A 16,049-nucleotide genomic window follows, 5' to 3' on the forward strand; every position below is an offset into this window, starting at 1 on the left:
CACATTTTTCTAGTTATAAAGCAAGAGGTGTTCATAGGAAAGTGTTTATTTTTTAAGGTACAGGTTAGCATGTAGTTCTAAACAGTATTTAATGAGTGGGACTTTCTATATTTTTTCAACAAGTCACATCTACTCTCCCTGCCTCTAATTTTTTCCTAAAATGAATATGTAGGAAGCATTTGACTGTCAGCATTTATATTGTGTGAAGCCTATCAATTCAATTTGTTTTTACTTGTCCAAGCAGTTCCTAGCCATTTTACCTCGAACAGAGTTAATAAAATTAGTTTGTGCTGTTGATGTTCAACTTGTATTGTAATTATTTACATGAGATTTTTGTTCTGGTTTCAGGCATCCCAATACCGGGGCAGCCTGGTGCTCCTGGCTACCCTGGTGAAAGAGGAGAAAAAGGTGACCAAGGATTTCCAGGGCTGTCTTTGCCAGGACCAAGTGGAAGAGATGGACCCCAGGGCCCTCCTGGGCCCCCTGGACCCCCTGGGCGACCAGGCCACACAGGTAGGTTCCCTCTAGAACCTTTTCATGCATGTGAGGGCAGGATGCCAGAGCAGAGCTAGACCTGGTTTTGGAGAGTGCTTCAGAGTTCACGTGCAGTTCAAAAGGCTGGCACGGCCAGTGATTTATGAATTACTTATATCCCACTTAGGTATCTTTGCAAAAGTAGTCATGCTAAAGAAAGGAATAGTAAAGATTAAATCATAAAACTGGTTTAAAGAAATAAGAAACATGTTACGCATCTCTGAGCCTCCTGGAATCTAAAGCTAACAAGCAAATCAGTTGAGTCGTACAGTTCTTACTGTAAATAGAATGTATTCTAGTTCATCTAGAGACACAAGCTAATGCCAAGACACACACACACACACACACACACGCACTCACTCACTCACACGAAGGAGGGATTGTATGGGTACAGACCACACGGTCTATGTAGTAACCACGAAGGACTTCAAGTTTGAAACGTACTTTGCGTAGATTTCCCCTACAACCTTCATCAAAGCTAAGCACAGAACATCATCAAAGTCTTGATTTAGTTAAAGAAGTTCTATGATCCTGCAGTAATATCGGTGTAAAATGTAAGAACATTTCAGAGGATTTAAGTTGCCAATGGGGATAAGTTCAGATTTCCAAAGCAGGTCCTACTAATCCTCCCGGGAAAGATGGGTCCGTATACCTTAAGTACCAGCTGACTTATGTGCAAGGGAGTTCTCATGGATGAGGCTTGGTAAGGAAGCCAGATACGAACTCACCCGATGAAAGAGTTGACTTCAGATTTGATGCTTCACTGGGATCAGCATGAATTTCCTTTGACATATTGTTAATGGGTGAGGGAGAAGGATGGACCACCTGTGACTTCACGGGGACTTCCTCCCCTTCTCTCACAGTTTTGTGAAATGCGGAGAAGAAATATGTAATTTTGAAATCCCAGAGGCACTCAATCCAAAGTCATTTTTTCTCTTGATGTCTGAGAGAAGGTTGTGAGCATCAGAAGGACCTTTAGGTCACTTATTCATTCAACAAGTATTGGAGGGCCTACAATAGGCCCAGTTACTGTCCCAGGGGCGGTGACAAAACCCACAAAACCGTCTTGCCCTCTGGGGCATGCATTCTATGGGGGAATGTATACCAAATAAATAAGTAAATCTTATGGTATGTAGGAAATGATAAATGCAGGTTGAAAAGAAGTAGGGAAAGGCTTACAATATGGAGTGGTAGGGGTGAGGCTGGATGGGTCATGGGGTTGTAATTTTAAAGAGTAATTGGCAAAGACATGAAGTGAGTGGGGGAGCCATGGGGAAATCTAAGAGAACATTTATTTTGGGGGTACTGGCAATCGTGCCAGTACTTGAAACATGAACAAATTTCACAAAAAGATATGAATTTTCCACTACTGTTGATTGAGTAGGATGTGTTGGCTGAACACATTGTGATGTCTGCCATCCCAGAGTTCCAGGTGGCCCTTTTCAGCCTATGTAAATTAAGTGATTCATAGTCACAGAACATTGAGAGAATTTATAAATGAAATTTTTATTCAGATTTACAATGTATGTTAAAGAGGCTACATCTTAAAACTAATTGCCACCTTGGGACCCATCAATCGCCCATTAACCACGCAATGTAGAGGTTTCTACATCCTGATTCTGCTCCGGTGTTCTCCTCCCATATGTGGCAGCCAGCCCTAAGCCACCTGTGACTGCAGATGCCCTTGCTAAACAGGCAGTGTAAATGTCAAATCTGAACTTGCCTTTTAGAACTCCTCAGAAATAATCATCTTATTCTCGCTTGAGACTGAAAATTGATGAAAATGTAAAATTGCTTTCTTACTGGGGATAGGAAGGGATTTTGGTTAAGATGAGGCCAAGCAGGAGGTATGTTCTAGAAAAGAAAGTAATAATTTCTGTCTGTCAATATTTGTGAGGCTACTTTTTTAGAATCAGAGAGTTCACATACCCTTGGCTTGCAGAACTGTGAATACCAGTTTTTTATAGTCAAGGAATTTAGGGGCTGCTCTTTGAAGCATAAAAATGGACTCCACTTTGTTCAAGAATGTCAGGATCAACGAGCCAGGTGAGAAAGGAGCCAGCAGGAGCCAGTGGACCCTGCGACAGAGTCATTGCCCACCCAGGCCTCCTTTCCACCTATGTTTTACCAAGGGAAGCTAGCAACCAACCAACCAGCAAAGCAAGAATGCTTTCTTCCTGGACTTACATTCTTATACATTTGAAACTAACTTTTTCCTCTGAGCTCTAAACAGAGTCATAAAATTGGGAGGTTTTGGCCCTATTTTAAGCCCTTGTGTTTGGGAGAGAAAACCCATCATTGCCCATTTGATGCCTTGTGTAAAAGAGAGACAACTGGAGTGGGGAGGTGGGAAAGGTCGATCCTGGCTAATGCATCCAGGCCAGAGGGAGGGCCCCACAGCAGAAGGCACGGACATGGGTGTTCAGGTGGCTGCCGGGCCAATCTCCTTGTTCTCGCTCTGTCCCTATGAGAAGACAGTGTGGGAGGGGCGAAGGAGGGAGGCGGGAGCTCTAGCTCACACATGCATAAACTACAGCCGTGATGGGGCTGCCCTGGCAGAAGCTGTAGGTTAAATCACTCTGATTTTTTTTCAAAGGTGTCGGAGAAGGAAACATAAATGATCATGGTGTGCATCTGAACTATAAAACAATACTTTTTTTTTTTTTTTGCTAGAACCCACAAAAGATGGTGTTTACATGACCGCAATTCATTTTCATACTTCTTCACATGAATGATGTGAGGAATTGAATAGGAATAATGAATTAGAGGCATTTCCCCAAGGGCAGTCTGCATCTCTAAAATAATGATTACTGTGCTATAAGTCTGTTTAGGAAAAATTAAGAATAAAGTGGTTCCAGTCTCTGCTTGGACTTCACAGAAGCATGATGGTGGACAAACCATGTAGCTTTTTGAGCCTCAGTTTCTTTATCTGTAAAATAAGGATGATAGTGTGTACTTTGCAAGATAAAAATGAAATAAGGTGCAGGACAGGACTAATGAACTGAAATATGTTTTAGATTTATGAAATAGAAATTTCAAAAGTGGTGGCTTGTGATGGTGAGTGAATGGATGAGATGTTGTGTGCTGGTCATGCTTTCCAAGTTAATATTCTGGAATTAATTGCGAGCAAACTAAAGCTGGATTTCTAATACCAAATAACCTAAAAATAGTTTGATTTTATAATAGAGATTGAATTATAGAGGGTGGAAATATCTAGCTTTAGTTAGGTGGGAATGATACTATAATTTAAAAAATCTATTTCAGATGGACTTGTGGAATGCCAGCCCGGACCAATAGGTGACCGGGGTCCTCCTGGAGTTCCAGGGCAGCCAGGACTGGCGGGTGAAGTTGGAGAGAAAGGTAAGAGTTTAATTTTTCTTAAATGATGACTGTGCTTGGCCATATAGCATCTTTCTACATACTTACTGGCTTTGGGTGAGTGTGTGCATATTCTCCCTTTGCTTGGAACTCTCCAAGTCCATTTGAAGATGGGTCTCCCTACAGCTCTGCTATGATTTTTCTGCAGTTGGGTTTCGAGAAACAGCTATCACTGGAATGAAATGGGAAGAGGTGGCCCTGATGTCAGAGTTACTGCCCTTTACCCTCTCCATGGCCAGCAGGTTAAACTCTCGGACTGCTGTTGTATTGCTCTCTTTCAGTTCAAAGTTTGAGAGTTCCCTTCTCAAAGAATGCACGTCTTCCCTTATAGCAAAGCACAAATGTGTACATGTAATGCTTGCCACCCCTCTGAGCTGTGTACACATAATCAGTGTGAGCAAATCTGCTTCTGGTGGATCAACTGACTCCACCCTGGGCTCAACTTTATCTTTAATTTTTTCAAGTGTTAGTCATAACACCAACACAGGACACATCATAATCCTGCCACAGTCTTGGTAACAGAGTAGATAATCACTGCACCAACAATCTTATCTTAGAGCATAATAAACAAAGAATATTCCAATATTTATATATCTCTTAGTACCCAGAGAATAGGACAAATAGGGAGCTATCCACCATATCTACCTCATTGAGTACCATTTCTGGTGTTGGATTGCAAAGAATTTTTGCTCTTCAGAAGTCTAAAATACAAACGGTTCATGGAAAATAGTTTCAACTAACATCTTAGAATATCGATAGCCACACAAGTTACAGAACCTTAGGTGGAAGTGACCTTAGTCATCGTTGGTGGAGGAAGCAGGGGAGTGCCACCAATTAGAGTGTCATTTAGTGTCCAGTGACTCTCTCTAGTTACCAGGTGTTTGATACTTTCTGAGATGGGGTGTTCCATTTTATGACAGAGCCAATGGTCAGAAGGTTCTTTGTCCTGAGATCTTGTTTATCCATCCCCTGAATCCGAAGAGAAGCTTCTTTCTTCCTTTGTCTTTATACTTCTGCTAGAGAACTGTCATTCTGCCCAGACTGCAGTATTAATGCCTCTCCCTGCCTACTTCTAGGCTTTCATGCAAAGGCGCCCAGCACTTAGCTGGGCTGTTAACAGACTTGTGCACTTTCGTATGCATCCTTTGGATGAGCTCCTGTTCTGCCCCTGGGAAGAACACAAAATGAAGCAGTGTACCTCTCCTGAGTTGAGGGACATGGGGCTGCTCAGACTGGTCCTTTTTCAGTTCCTAACAGTGGGGTCTGCTGGAGTGGAGTGTGCAGTAGTGGTACCTGGAGCTGGGGCTGCCTGTCAGGGCAAGGGGACAAGGGTGATGTAGACCAGCCTCTATGACTTCCGAGCATGGGCTTCTCCACCTGCACTCTGCTCTGTAAAACCTGATTTGTACTTAGATACCAGACGTTTTACGGTTTAGGACACAGGTGTATTTAAGACACCCTAAGGCCTTTTAGCTTTGTTTGAAAGTCAAGACATAAGGCATTAGAATTTCCAAAGAAGGGCATTTCCTCCCATTTTTCTGTGGTGCGATCTTTCTACTTTTCGATGTGTCAGGTAAGATAATTTGTTCTTGCTTTGGTGGCTTCTTATTCTCAATGATCGCCAGTCAGCCTGTAACATGAGTTTAATTCCAGGAGTGATATGTAAAGTTTGCTAACAAATGCTAAATAATAATGGGGAGTTTTAGAGTTAGAGACAAAATTATAATGGTCAAAACTTATCACACTGATAGGCAAAACTGAGTTCTGGATCACTTTTTAGTGATTTGTTGAAAGTGTACCAGTGGTTACCTGTGAAGTATGTCCAATGACAGGGACACACAGTGGATTAGTGGTGGCAGTAGGGGTAGATAATTGAGGAAACACATATTTGAATACATTACTATTAAAATATTGATGTCTTCTTTGCTCTTTTCTGTACTGTCACTATGCTGCGGAGACTTCTGTTTACATGTTATATGTAAGTACCCCTGTGTTTCCTTTTTTAGGTCAAAAAGGAGAGAGTTGTCTCACCTGTGATACAGAGGGACTTCGTGGACCTCCCGGGCCACAGGGACCTCCAGGAGAAATAGGTTAGACCCTAAATGTGAAAGGGATTTAGTTTTCCACATTCAGAACTAAAGTATAATAATGTGAATGTTAGCCATACTTGCAGGATTTGTCCATTTTGTTGGAAATTATCAAGGTGGCGCATAAATTAAGGGTCATAAAATTTCCTAGTAAAAGGATAGCAACATTTAGTTCACTAGCATCACAAATTTTGTTATCTCAGAAGAATTTAACTGAAAGTTTTTGCATGAAATAGCCCTTGGGCGGGTGGGGGGACTTGTAGCCATCCAGCTTCAGTGTTATTCGTATGCACTTGGAGTCACTTTTTCCCTTTCCGAGCCCATCTTGAGCATTTTTCTTATTTCTTTTTTGAGATTCTTCAAATATCATTTACTTTGTACAAAGACTTTAACCTTTGAATCTCAAAAAAAAATTAAACAGCTCTTGAGTTATTAGAAAGTGTCTCATCAATGATGTGCTGTCATTCTTCCTCGTCTCTTATGACAGGTTTCCCGGGACAGCCAGGGGCCAAGGGCGACAGAGGTTCTCCTGGCAGGGACGGTCTTGAAGGATTGCCTGTAAGTAAGACTTGCTGAGTTTTTATCTGTATTAGAAGTTGCCGCCAAGCAAACTAAAAGGTGTGTATTTTTATATCTGCCTTATTCGGGAGCTGGTCGAGTATCTCTTTGTCCAGCAGTCTAGAATTACTCCCTGTGTTCCTCCTCACTCCTCCACCTGGTAATAAGCAAGACTGTTGGATCCAGAACCTGCATCTCAATTGCCTTTCTTCTCACCTGGTCAGAATTCAGTTGCCACTTATCTATGTCCAGGTGCAGGTGAATGCTGGTTTGTCAGTTTTCCATAGGGTCTCTGGGAGATCTTGAAACTGATGGTGCCACCAAGAGTTACCTCATAGCTGCTACACTGTTAAGTTTAATTGTCCTTCCTTGTGATCACTACTTATCCTACCATATAATTTAAAAACTTGTTATGTTAGCACATAAGTTAACATCGATAGTTTCTATGGAGAGATAGGGGAAAATTAACCTGTTTCCTTCTAGGAATTTGAAATATTTTTAGAAATTCTTTACAGATACATATTTTGAAAATTCCTATTCCCAACATCAGTTGTAAAGATGCCTTTTCAAATCTATAAATGAAATATCTTGATCATATGGACAGGAAACTTTTCAGTTAACCGAAATACCAGCTTCTTAGTTTTTGTTTGTTTTAAAAGAAGCCATTGAACAGAATAGTAATAATCTTAAATGTTGAAGGACATTATTTTATTGAATAGAATATTTTCTATTTCTAAATTTTTTAAAATTTAGGGCATCGTTTTTGTATTTTCTTGGATCTTCTAAGTTCTGTAAACATTAAACAATTTCTACAATTCCTTTCACTCTTTTTTCTTTTTCTTTTCTTTTTCCTTTTGCCATAAATTGAATGTCAAGTCTTTAGCATTATTCATTTTTGTTGTAGTTCTTTAACATTTGTAATTTTAAAAAATATTACTGAAAGCTTCTATAAAGATGGATCAGGGCAAAAGTAAAATGAGAATGAAACAGCTGGAATTCAGAAATAGTTTTCTCCTTTTGAAGTCAGATCTTGAGATTCTGCTTTCCAGAGCTTCCCTGGGGCCTGGAGAATGAAGTTAGAAGTCACAATTGTTTAAAACATTTCTAAATAAATTGGAAGTTCACATAGCTGGAAAGCCCTGACCGTGGTGAGGATCAAAGATAGAAGAACTTTGAAGGGGCCAGAAAAAGATGCTTTTGACCTCTGGACGTGGTCTTTATCTCTTCTGCCTTTGTGGGATCCTTCCCGCCTCCACTCTGCTCAGTCCAGATACCAGTCCCTTCAGCCCCAAATCTAGTAAAAATTGATAAAGAGAAAGGAGATGAGAGAGAAGGGTTCTTGAGGAGTCATGATAAAGAAGAAAATAAAGAAAACATACAACAAAACTTCTAATCCCCAGGCCTTCTCCATAAGGAGCTCTTTCTGGAGATAGAAAATGTTTCTGAAATTTGTTTTATGAATAAATAAGTTAATTGAGAAGATAGTAATTTTCCTTTTATTTGAAGCTGTATCATAGCTCCGTGGTTTAACTAGCTCAAAAAATATGGTTCTCCTATTTCAAATTTGGCTGAAGGCTACAAGAGGTACCCAGGAACCAGAGGAGCATACTGGGAAATAGATTAAAATTAAAAAGTGAGGAAGTGTTCTGATTTTTCTTTTGATCTAAATTAATGCTTCTGTGAACATAGCCTTTCTGTGACATGTTCTTTTGAAAGCCGAGGGTTTGATTTGAAAGACAGATCACAAGAGGCTGGCTCCTGACCAAGAGGCTGAAGCCCAAGTTGACCAGGTCAGGTTCCGTGGTCTTCGGGAGTGAATAATTGCAACGAACTCCTCCAGCTTTCCCACAGTGGCACCACTTTTTAAAGCAGACTTTACAGTTTTCAGATCTTTTTCGATTTATGTAGCCAATGCTAAATTTTCAAGGCAGTATTTGATTCCTCAATGTTTATCTTAAGGGATGCGGATCAAAAGACCTTTGAATCTCTTTGGATTAAATATTTCTGTCGCACAGTAACTCCATGAGATGTTCTAGGGTCATAAGTATCCCTTTAAAAAAATCTTTATTTCTTCCTTGATTTATAGCTGACAAGGTCATCATTATTAAAATAAAAAATTATGTTTTCTCACCTGTGCTCATAGTATTGGAAAACTTTATATTTCCAGGCTGTGAATACTTGCCATAAAATAACATAATAAAGCTTCCAGGTTGAGAAAACCATATATTGGTTATAATTTCTTACACTGGTGTTTAATTTTTATTGGGGAATTTGCCAGTTGAACATTTTCTTCTGCCAATATCTCCCTCATTGCAGATATTGAGGACACAAAGATGGAAAGGCTTGGCCGTGCCCTCAAAGCTCTGAAAGGCTAGTATAAAAACAGAAGTGCAAGCAAAATTCCCTACTAAACGAGGCCCATATGATGCACCATGGAAATATGGGAGAAAACAGCCCGTACCCATTAGGAAAGACTTCACGAGAGGAGCCTAATTTTAGCTGAGATTTAAGGGTGCACGGGAACTAACTAACTCAAGAGAAGAAGCTATAAAATACCATGATAACTTTCAACTAAATAATAAATCTTCCTGACCCTCTGCTAAACCTTCTGTCAGGTGGCTGGTAGAGTTGACACTGCCATTCTTGGGACAAGAGCAAATACATTGCACACCTCCTCCCTTTCACGAGTAGGTCTGAGCAACATGTCCTGTGTTATACGGGGCACTTCTAGCTCAGGGCCAACTCCCAGCAGCTGTATCTGTCCAGGAGAACTCTCTGCCATGATAGGAATGTTCTCTGTCTGTGCTGCACAATGTAGTAGTCACTGGCTAGTGGTGGTTATTGAGTCCTTGGAGTATGACTAGTGTGACTAAGGGGCTGAAGTTTTAATGTTATTTAATGTAAAATATTAAATAGTACTGGGCAGTGCAGACTTGTTGCTGACTCTCCAGGCTCTGGCAGTGCACTGGATGGTGTTGGTTATGCATCTGAGAAAGTATAATTGTACCATGTTTGGCCTGGGAAGAACAGCTGCCCTTATTCCTTAGCTGGCATTGTTGCAGCTCTTAGTAAGCAGTATGGGCAGGACAGTAAGTCAGCCCCATTTAGGCTAGTTCCAAATTGACCATTTGACTTTGAGTACGCCTCTGAGCCTCGTCTTCACATTTGTGTAGCAGGCAGCTTTTACGAAATCACACCCAACTCTTAAACGCTCATGTGGTGTGGGGATAAAGTACAGATTTGCAAACAGAAGTAAGCACTTTCTGTCTACGTTATCTTGGATACATACCAAACTTCTTTCGACTATTAGTTCTCTCATCTGCCAAGCAATATTTTCCCTGTAGAGTTGGGTTAAGAATCAGAGATGATATACCAACAGTTGGGACACATAATAGGCATGTAATGGTAGCTATTTTTTTAAAAATCTACAAGATTGTATGCACTTTGGTATGTCTCTTACAACTCCTTCCTTTGATAAGTACGTATTACACATACATACAGAAGTGTGTGTGTGTGTGTGTGTGTGAGAGAGAGAGAGAGAGAGAGAGAGAGAGAGAGAGAGAGAGAAAGAGAGAGAAAGAGAGAGAGAGATTCATACACATCCAAGAACTGTTTGAGAGGGTTTATGAAAAAGCATTCAAATTAAATACAGCATGCAAGAGTTTAAAATCTGACAAGTCAACAGAGAGGCTGAAGAGATCTTTTTTTCAGGCCTAAGAGAACAAGCAATTTGAGACAATTATTGGAAACCTTGGCTATTTTCCTTGTGATTCCCACCTCTTAGAGTAGCTGGAGGAGAAGCCATCTATGGGTCTGGGCCGGCCTTCCTTGCAGATTTAACTTTCCAGGAACTGAAAAGTGTTCTAGTGTTTGTCTCTTGGAAAAGTCAATTCTATTCTACTGACTGCTTAAAATAACAATTTTAGAGCTAGCCCAATGCTCACTTCCCAGAGTTTCCTGTTTCCCTGGTGCCCTAAATCCTTATCTCTTCTGGAATTTGAGTTGTGAGCATAAAAGGAAACCTGTTCAATTTCAATACTGACCGGACTTGGCGAAAACATGGCTCTTCCCAGCCCTCATTGAAGCTTCAACCACTATCTCCACCAAGAAGCCATTCCTCCAGTTCCTGGGAATTCACACATTCAGTGCCTTCCAATGCTTGTTAAAATGTTCTTGTGACTGTTTATCAGTTTTAAGGGACAAGAAAGTTTCCCGAGGACCATTTTATGAGCTTGGCGCTGGTGCCACACTGTTATTCCCCTCTCCTATTCCAAACTCGGTTCGGAATACCTAATAAAGATGTTCTTCACGTGTTTTTAAGAGAAACACAAGGAATGAAGTCAGATTAGGGCTTTGTTGCAGAGCTATTGACTTGCTCCTAGAAAATACATGAGGAGATCTAAACACATTATCATTTCTCAAGGAGGTGGCTTCTTGATTGTGTTGTTCACTATGTAATAATCAGTCATGCCGGTTTGTTTTTTGGGTGTATGTCTTTGGTGGCATCTATAAAGTTTTGTTCTTATAGGGCCCTCAAGGTGTACCAGGGCTGATGGGCCAGCCAGGGGCCAAGGGAGAGCCTGGCGAGATTTACTTCGACATTCGACTCAAAGGTGACAAAGGAGACCCAGGTTTTCCAGGACAACCCGGTATGCCAGGCAGAGCAGGGTCTCCTGGAAGAGATGGCCATCCAGGTCTGCCCGGTCCCAAAGGCTCCCCGGTACGTTTATTTATAGACTTTGAACATGCACTTTACAAATGCAAAGAATAAAGAAATTAAAAATTTGTGTCATGTCTATGCATTTTCACTTAGATGGTGATTGTCATAAATGTGAACTTGCTTCATGGTTCATGGGAAAACTTAAGTCTATAAACCTACATGGATGGTGTTGACTTAGATAATAATGGGTCAGTGTCTTCTGATGTATTTGGGGGAACTGAGAAAACATCCATATGTCAGAAAGGAGGTGAACTTTAAAGTTAATGGCATTCAAGTCATCCTTTAAAAGAAGATTCCAGATATAAATTACTTACTCTTTGAAGTATCTCCTTATGTAGGATAAAAGGGGGAGGATGATTGCTCAGCTTAGAGAAAAGAATACTGGTTTCATTTATTAACTACAAGTTGACCTTTCTAGAAGGGTTGCAGTAAATAAATAGCATAAAATAGTTAAACTCTGGTACTTATTTACTACAGATTGTGGAAAAATGTGACATGGATGGGAGCATTGGTATGTCTGCTGATAACGTTTCTTCTCTTTTCACTTCAGGGTTCAATTGGATTAAAAGGAGATCGCGGTCCCCCTGGAGGAGTTGGCTTTCCCGGCAGCCGTGGTGACATTGGCCCTCCTGGGCCTCCAGGGTTTGGCCCCATTGGTCCCGTTGGAGATAAAGGACAAGTGGGCTTTCCAGGAAACCCTGGATCCCCAGGCCAGCCAGGTGAGGGCTGAGGACCTCCAGTGCAGCACAAAGGTGTCTAAGAGTCCTGGGTTCAGTAAAGCTGGGACACGGGTTTGTTTTCATTTCCTCCAGGTGTGACTTGGGCAAGTCTTTTTTTTTTTTTTTTTTTTTGACATTTCTGTACCTCCATTTGTTTATATGGAAGATGGATCAGGTAATGTGTAGGATCTGGCTGAAAAGAATTTTAATTTAAAGATGATTTTTCTTATGACAAATATGTAGTGTATACCAGCTAAAGTCAGCCCTTTACATGGAAGTGATACCAACATAAGCTCATTTTTTCCCTCTTCCATTGTCTGTTGTCTGTTTCCCTGATGCGAAGTCCATTTCGGCTTCAGGGTATCCCAAGGTATGAACTTGCCACCTCTCCACTGCTATGCTCCTGCCTGTTGGCTAATTCTACAGCAGTGACAACTTCACTATTGTTTGTTAATTCCGTGTTCATTTCAGTCATGTGCTAACTGTTTTTTACATGATTCTGTGTGCCAAGCAGTGCACTAAGTGGCAATCAGAGAGTGATAAGCGGGACAGACACAGCCCTATCCTCCTGGAGCTCACTGTCCAGAGGAAGTTCCAGGCCTTGCACACAGTTGGCTCTCAATAATTTATTAGTTGAATATAATCCAGGGTAGAAATGGGACACTCATATCATTCCCTAGGAAGTCTTGGGATGAGAAGACTAGAGGCAGGAATGGTTTGGGTATAAAGGAAGTGTGCTTTATTAAGACATGTTTTAAAAGTTATGAAATGAATGAAAGGACTTTGGGTGATTAAAAGTGTGTGACTAGTAAATGCTGAAAAACATAGTAACTGAGTAGCTGGATAATCAAAGTATCCAACAGGAACTCTGTAGGGACAATTACACTATGCCCTTCTTGCTCACAGACTTGCCGATTCTATCACCAGTCCTATATCTAGCCCCAGTTTTATCTATTCCTGTTCCCATTGGGAACTATTATTTCCTTATTAAGACATGATGTAAAGTTCATAGGCACTTTGGCACAGGAAATATTAACTATTCTTTGATGGAAGTTTAAGTTTAGCATTCTAATGTATCTGTTGTTATTATTCTTCTCATTGTTTGTGAAAGCATTGGTTACTTAGCACCAAGTCATGACTCAATTGATAACCATTGGGGGTTTTTTTTAGCAAGAAATTTCTCCTTTGTGACTCCTTTGGAGGCAGGGAAATACTGGGCTTGACTTAGAAGCCCCCAGTCTTGGGAAGAGATCTCTGATCACTTACGCATAGATCCTGCCTCTAAAATCAGCATAAGTATTCTTTGTGTTTGTGGAATCTGAAAACTTGCAGAGTTGTAAAAAGGAATCAGACCATCTCCTCATTCAGAAACTACCATCAAAAAACCCAACTTGGGCACACACAGATACATTGTGGCAGGATGGGGAAGAAGGTTCCTACCAGAGGTGTTGTTGACAACGCCGTTGATCAGTTGTCCACATTCTGTAGAGTTTCTTAACCACCCAGACCCAGTCAGCTTCTGGATTAGAAATCTGACCTTCTTTGATCTGCCAGAACTCTGTTTACTCTGGTGATGATCATAAAAGCCTTGTTCTCAGGGGTGGAACTGATAGCAAATATATGTTGGGATCAGTCGTTAGGCGTTTCCCACAGTCTGTAACTAAAGAATGTGTTGGTTGTTACTGAGAGGCCCTACGTATCTTGATTCTTATAAGGTATGTGAAGAGTCAGCACACACATTCCCAGAGGGATCCCTTTGCTTCTTTCTTAACAGCTCGATCTGACACTCCGTGGATATCCTGGGCTCAGACTCCCAGGGGGCTGGGCTGGCACCTCCTGGCTTGTGCTGCTCTGAGATGACACAGTATTCTCCAGTTGCACTGTTAAAAATACTTCAGAATCACCCAGTTAGCATGTTGTAAAGATAATTTGCCACCATATGAATGTAATTTAGGTTGACTTAGTATTAGCACATCTGAAAAATTGAAGAGAACAAGAGTGTTTTGACTTTTTGACATAGACTAATTAAGAAATTACCCAGGGCCATCTCACCTTTTGTTATTGTAGATTTCCAACTTTTTTGTGACTACTCTTATTTTAGACTGTTAAGAAATTCTCTGTCAAACAAAGCGAGGCCACTTTTGATGTACATTTTGAGTGAGGAGGAGCACTCTGTGAAAGATTCTACAAAAGCAGAGGGATGACATGGAGGTGTGTGGGCAGAGGCGTCTGTCTAGGGCCACGAACTGTGCTCAGAGGATGTGGCTCACGCTATATCCTTGCTCTTTTCCCCCCAGGTCCCAAAGGTGAAGCAGGAAGAGTTGTGCCTTTACCTGGTCCCCCTGGAGCAGAAGGACGTCCAGGGTCCCCGGGTATTGAAGGGCCTCAAGGTACTTTTAGAGTTCTGTTTCACCTGGAGATAAAATCGAAACATTCTTGCATTTTTCTCACACTGACCATGGATCTTGCTCCTAACAGGTGACAGAGGTTTTCCGGGATCCCCTGGAAGGCCTGGCCTCCCCGGAGAGAAGGGCACTGTCGGCCAGCCCGGGATTGGATTTCCAGGGCCTCCAGGTCCCAAAGGTAAACTTTCAGGGTAAACTCATTGCTCTGGCCATGGCCCATATGTGCCCTGGTGGTGGCATTCATCCCCTGGCTGATCACCACTGAGGGCTGGGGTCTCTCTGTTCATACTTCCTTGAATTTTATGAGAAAAAGAAGCAACGGATGTGAACGCACTATTTGAGTTAGTGACCGTGCAGTTAAGGAGAGGCTTGCCAGCGAGCTGCACAGTGTGGTAGGTGGTAACTTCAGTTACCAAGGCCATGGGTGACATGGTGCCTGCCGGCAGAGTAATTTGGTTGGGAAGGAGTTGGAATGTTAGGGACTGGATGCTGCCTTTGTATTAACTCTGTCAAGACAGTCCTGCTCATTAGTGAAGGAAACATACAGCTACCTAGGACCTACACCAGACTAGGTTTGCAAGTCAGAAGGAAGGCGAAGAGGAAGGTGTGGGGGAATGTGAGGAGGGGCTTCACGAGTAAGGGGTCAGCCCCTGCACTGTGGGGCCGGCATCCCCACAGAGCGCCGACATTTAGAACCAGTACTTCTTTGTGAAAACTGTAAGGAAATAAAGAGGACAATGTCAACCTTTTTGTTGCTTTCTTCTACCAATTCTTCATGTAGATCTTTATGTAGAGACTTGCCATTTGGACCGTGATCCAGAACTGAGAAGACGCTGTGAGCCCTGAGGGGGTGTGTCTTTCCCATTTGAGCCGGCACCCTGCTCCCAGTTTTACTGGCCATTTGACCAAAACTTACTTTAAAGACTTCTTCGGTCTCTCGGCTTCTCATATAGAGGCACTGTGTCACACCCACTCATGGTTACAGGCTTTCACGCTTGGGGGACAGCAGACAGCAGCTACACAATACCCACCCATGCACGTGGCCACTTCTGTCAGGCTTAAAGGGCAGAAGGCCCTTGGTGACCCTCCAAGTTCACAGGGGACAATGCTTAGTCCTTTTATATGTTTGTAAACCCCACTGTATTTCATATAAGAGCCATACCATTACCATCCAGACAGGTAGAATTTAGCTGATAAAGGTCTCCTCACTTAGATGCCCTTGGCCCACACTGCATGGAGCTACTTGGAGGTGCAGAGGCTGGTGGGCAGTTAGGTCCACTCTCTATCAGGGCCCCTCGGCACAACAGCCCCACGGCATGTGCAATTCAGGTTTTTGCTTCTGCAGACTTACAAATTGCCACATGTCATGGATTCTGCATCCCACAGGAAGAGAATATATTAATGTCTCTCAAACTTTGCTGCACATGAGAGCCAAGTGGGCAGCTGTCAGAAAGCCTCTGTGTGGGGACTCGGTCCCTAAATATCCCCATGTACCTCCAATGTGGGACAGTGTCATTTGAGAACAAGTGGCCTAAAACAGTGCTTCTCAAACTATAACATATCCAAGAATCGTAAGGGTCTTATTAGAATGTGGATTGGCTTCAGTAGATCCGGGCAGGATTTCCAACAAGGCGACAGCCAGGTGCCT

The 16,049-nt window shown here is 42.0% G+C and overlaps 1 protein-coding gene across 1 annotated transcript in view; it reads left to right on the forward strand.

The window, feature by feature from the left end:
• COL4A1 (collagen type IV alpha 1 chain) overlaps positions 1 to 16,049 on the forward strand; it is a 137,605-nt gene that overhangs the window by 95,021 nt on the left and 26,535 nt on the right. Inside the window, exons 21-28 of the mRNA XM_016145258.2 lie at positions 349 to 513; positions 3,799 to 3,894; positions 5,919 to 6,002; positions 6,487 to 6,557; positions 11,086 to 11,277; positions 11,828 to 11,996; positions 14,294 to 14,386; positions 14,475 to 14,579. Of these exons, the coding sequence (XP_016000744.1) occupies positions 349 to 513; positions 3,799 to 3,894; positions 5,919 to 6,002; positions 6,487 to 6,557; positions 11,086 to 11,277; positions 11,828 to 11,996; positions 14,294 to 14,386; positions 14,475 to 14,579 (975 nt within the window). The remainder of the gene's footprint in view (positions 1 to 348; positions 514 to 3,798; positions 3,895 to 5,918; positions 6,003 to 6,486; positions 6,558 to 11,085; positions 11,278 to 11,827; positions 11,997 to 14,293; positions 14,387 to 14,474; positions 14,580 to 16,049) is intronic.

Source organism: Rousettus aegyptiacus, unplaced genomic scaffold (assembly GCF_014176215.1).
Source record: "Rousettus aegyptiacus isolate mRouAeg1 unplaced genomic scaffold, mRouAeg1.p scaffold_m13_p_11, whole genome shotgun sequence".
Classification (NCBI taxonomy): domain Eukaryota; kingdom Metazoa; phylum Chordata; class Mammalia; order Chiroptera; family Pteropodidae; genus Rousettus; species Rousettus aegyptiacus.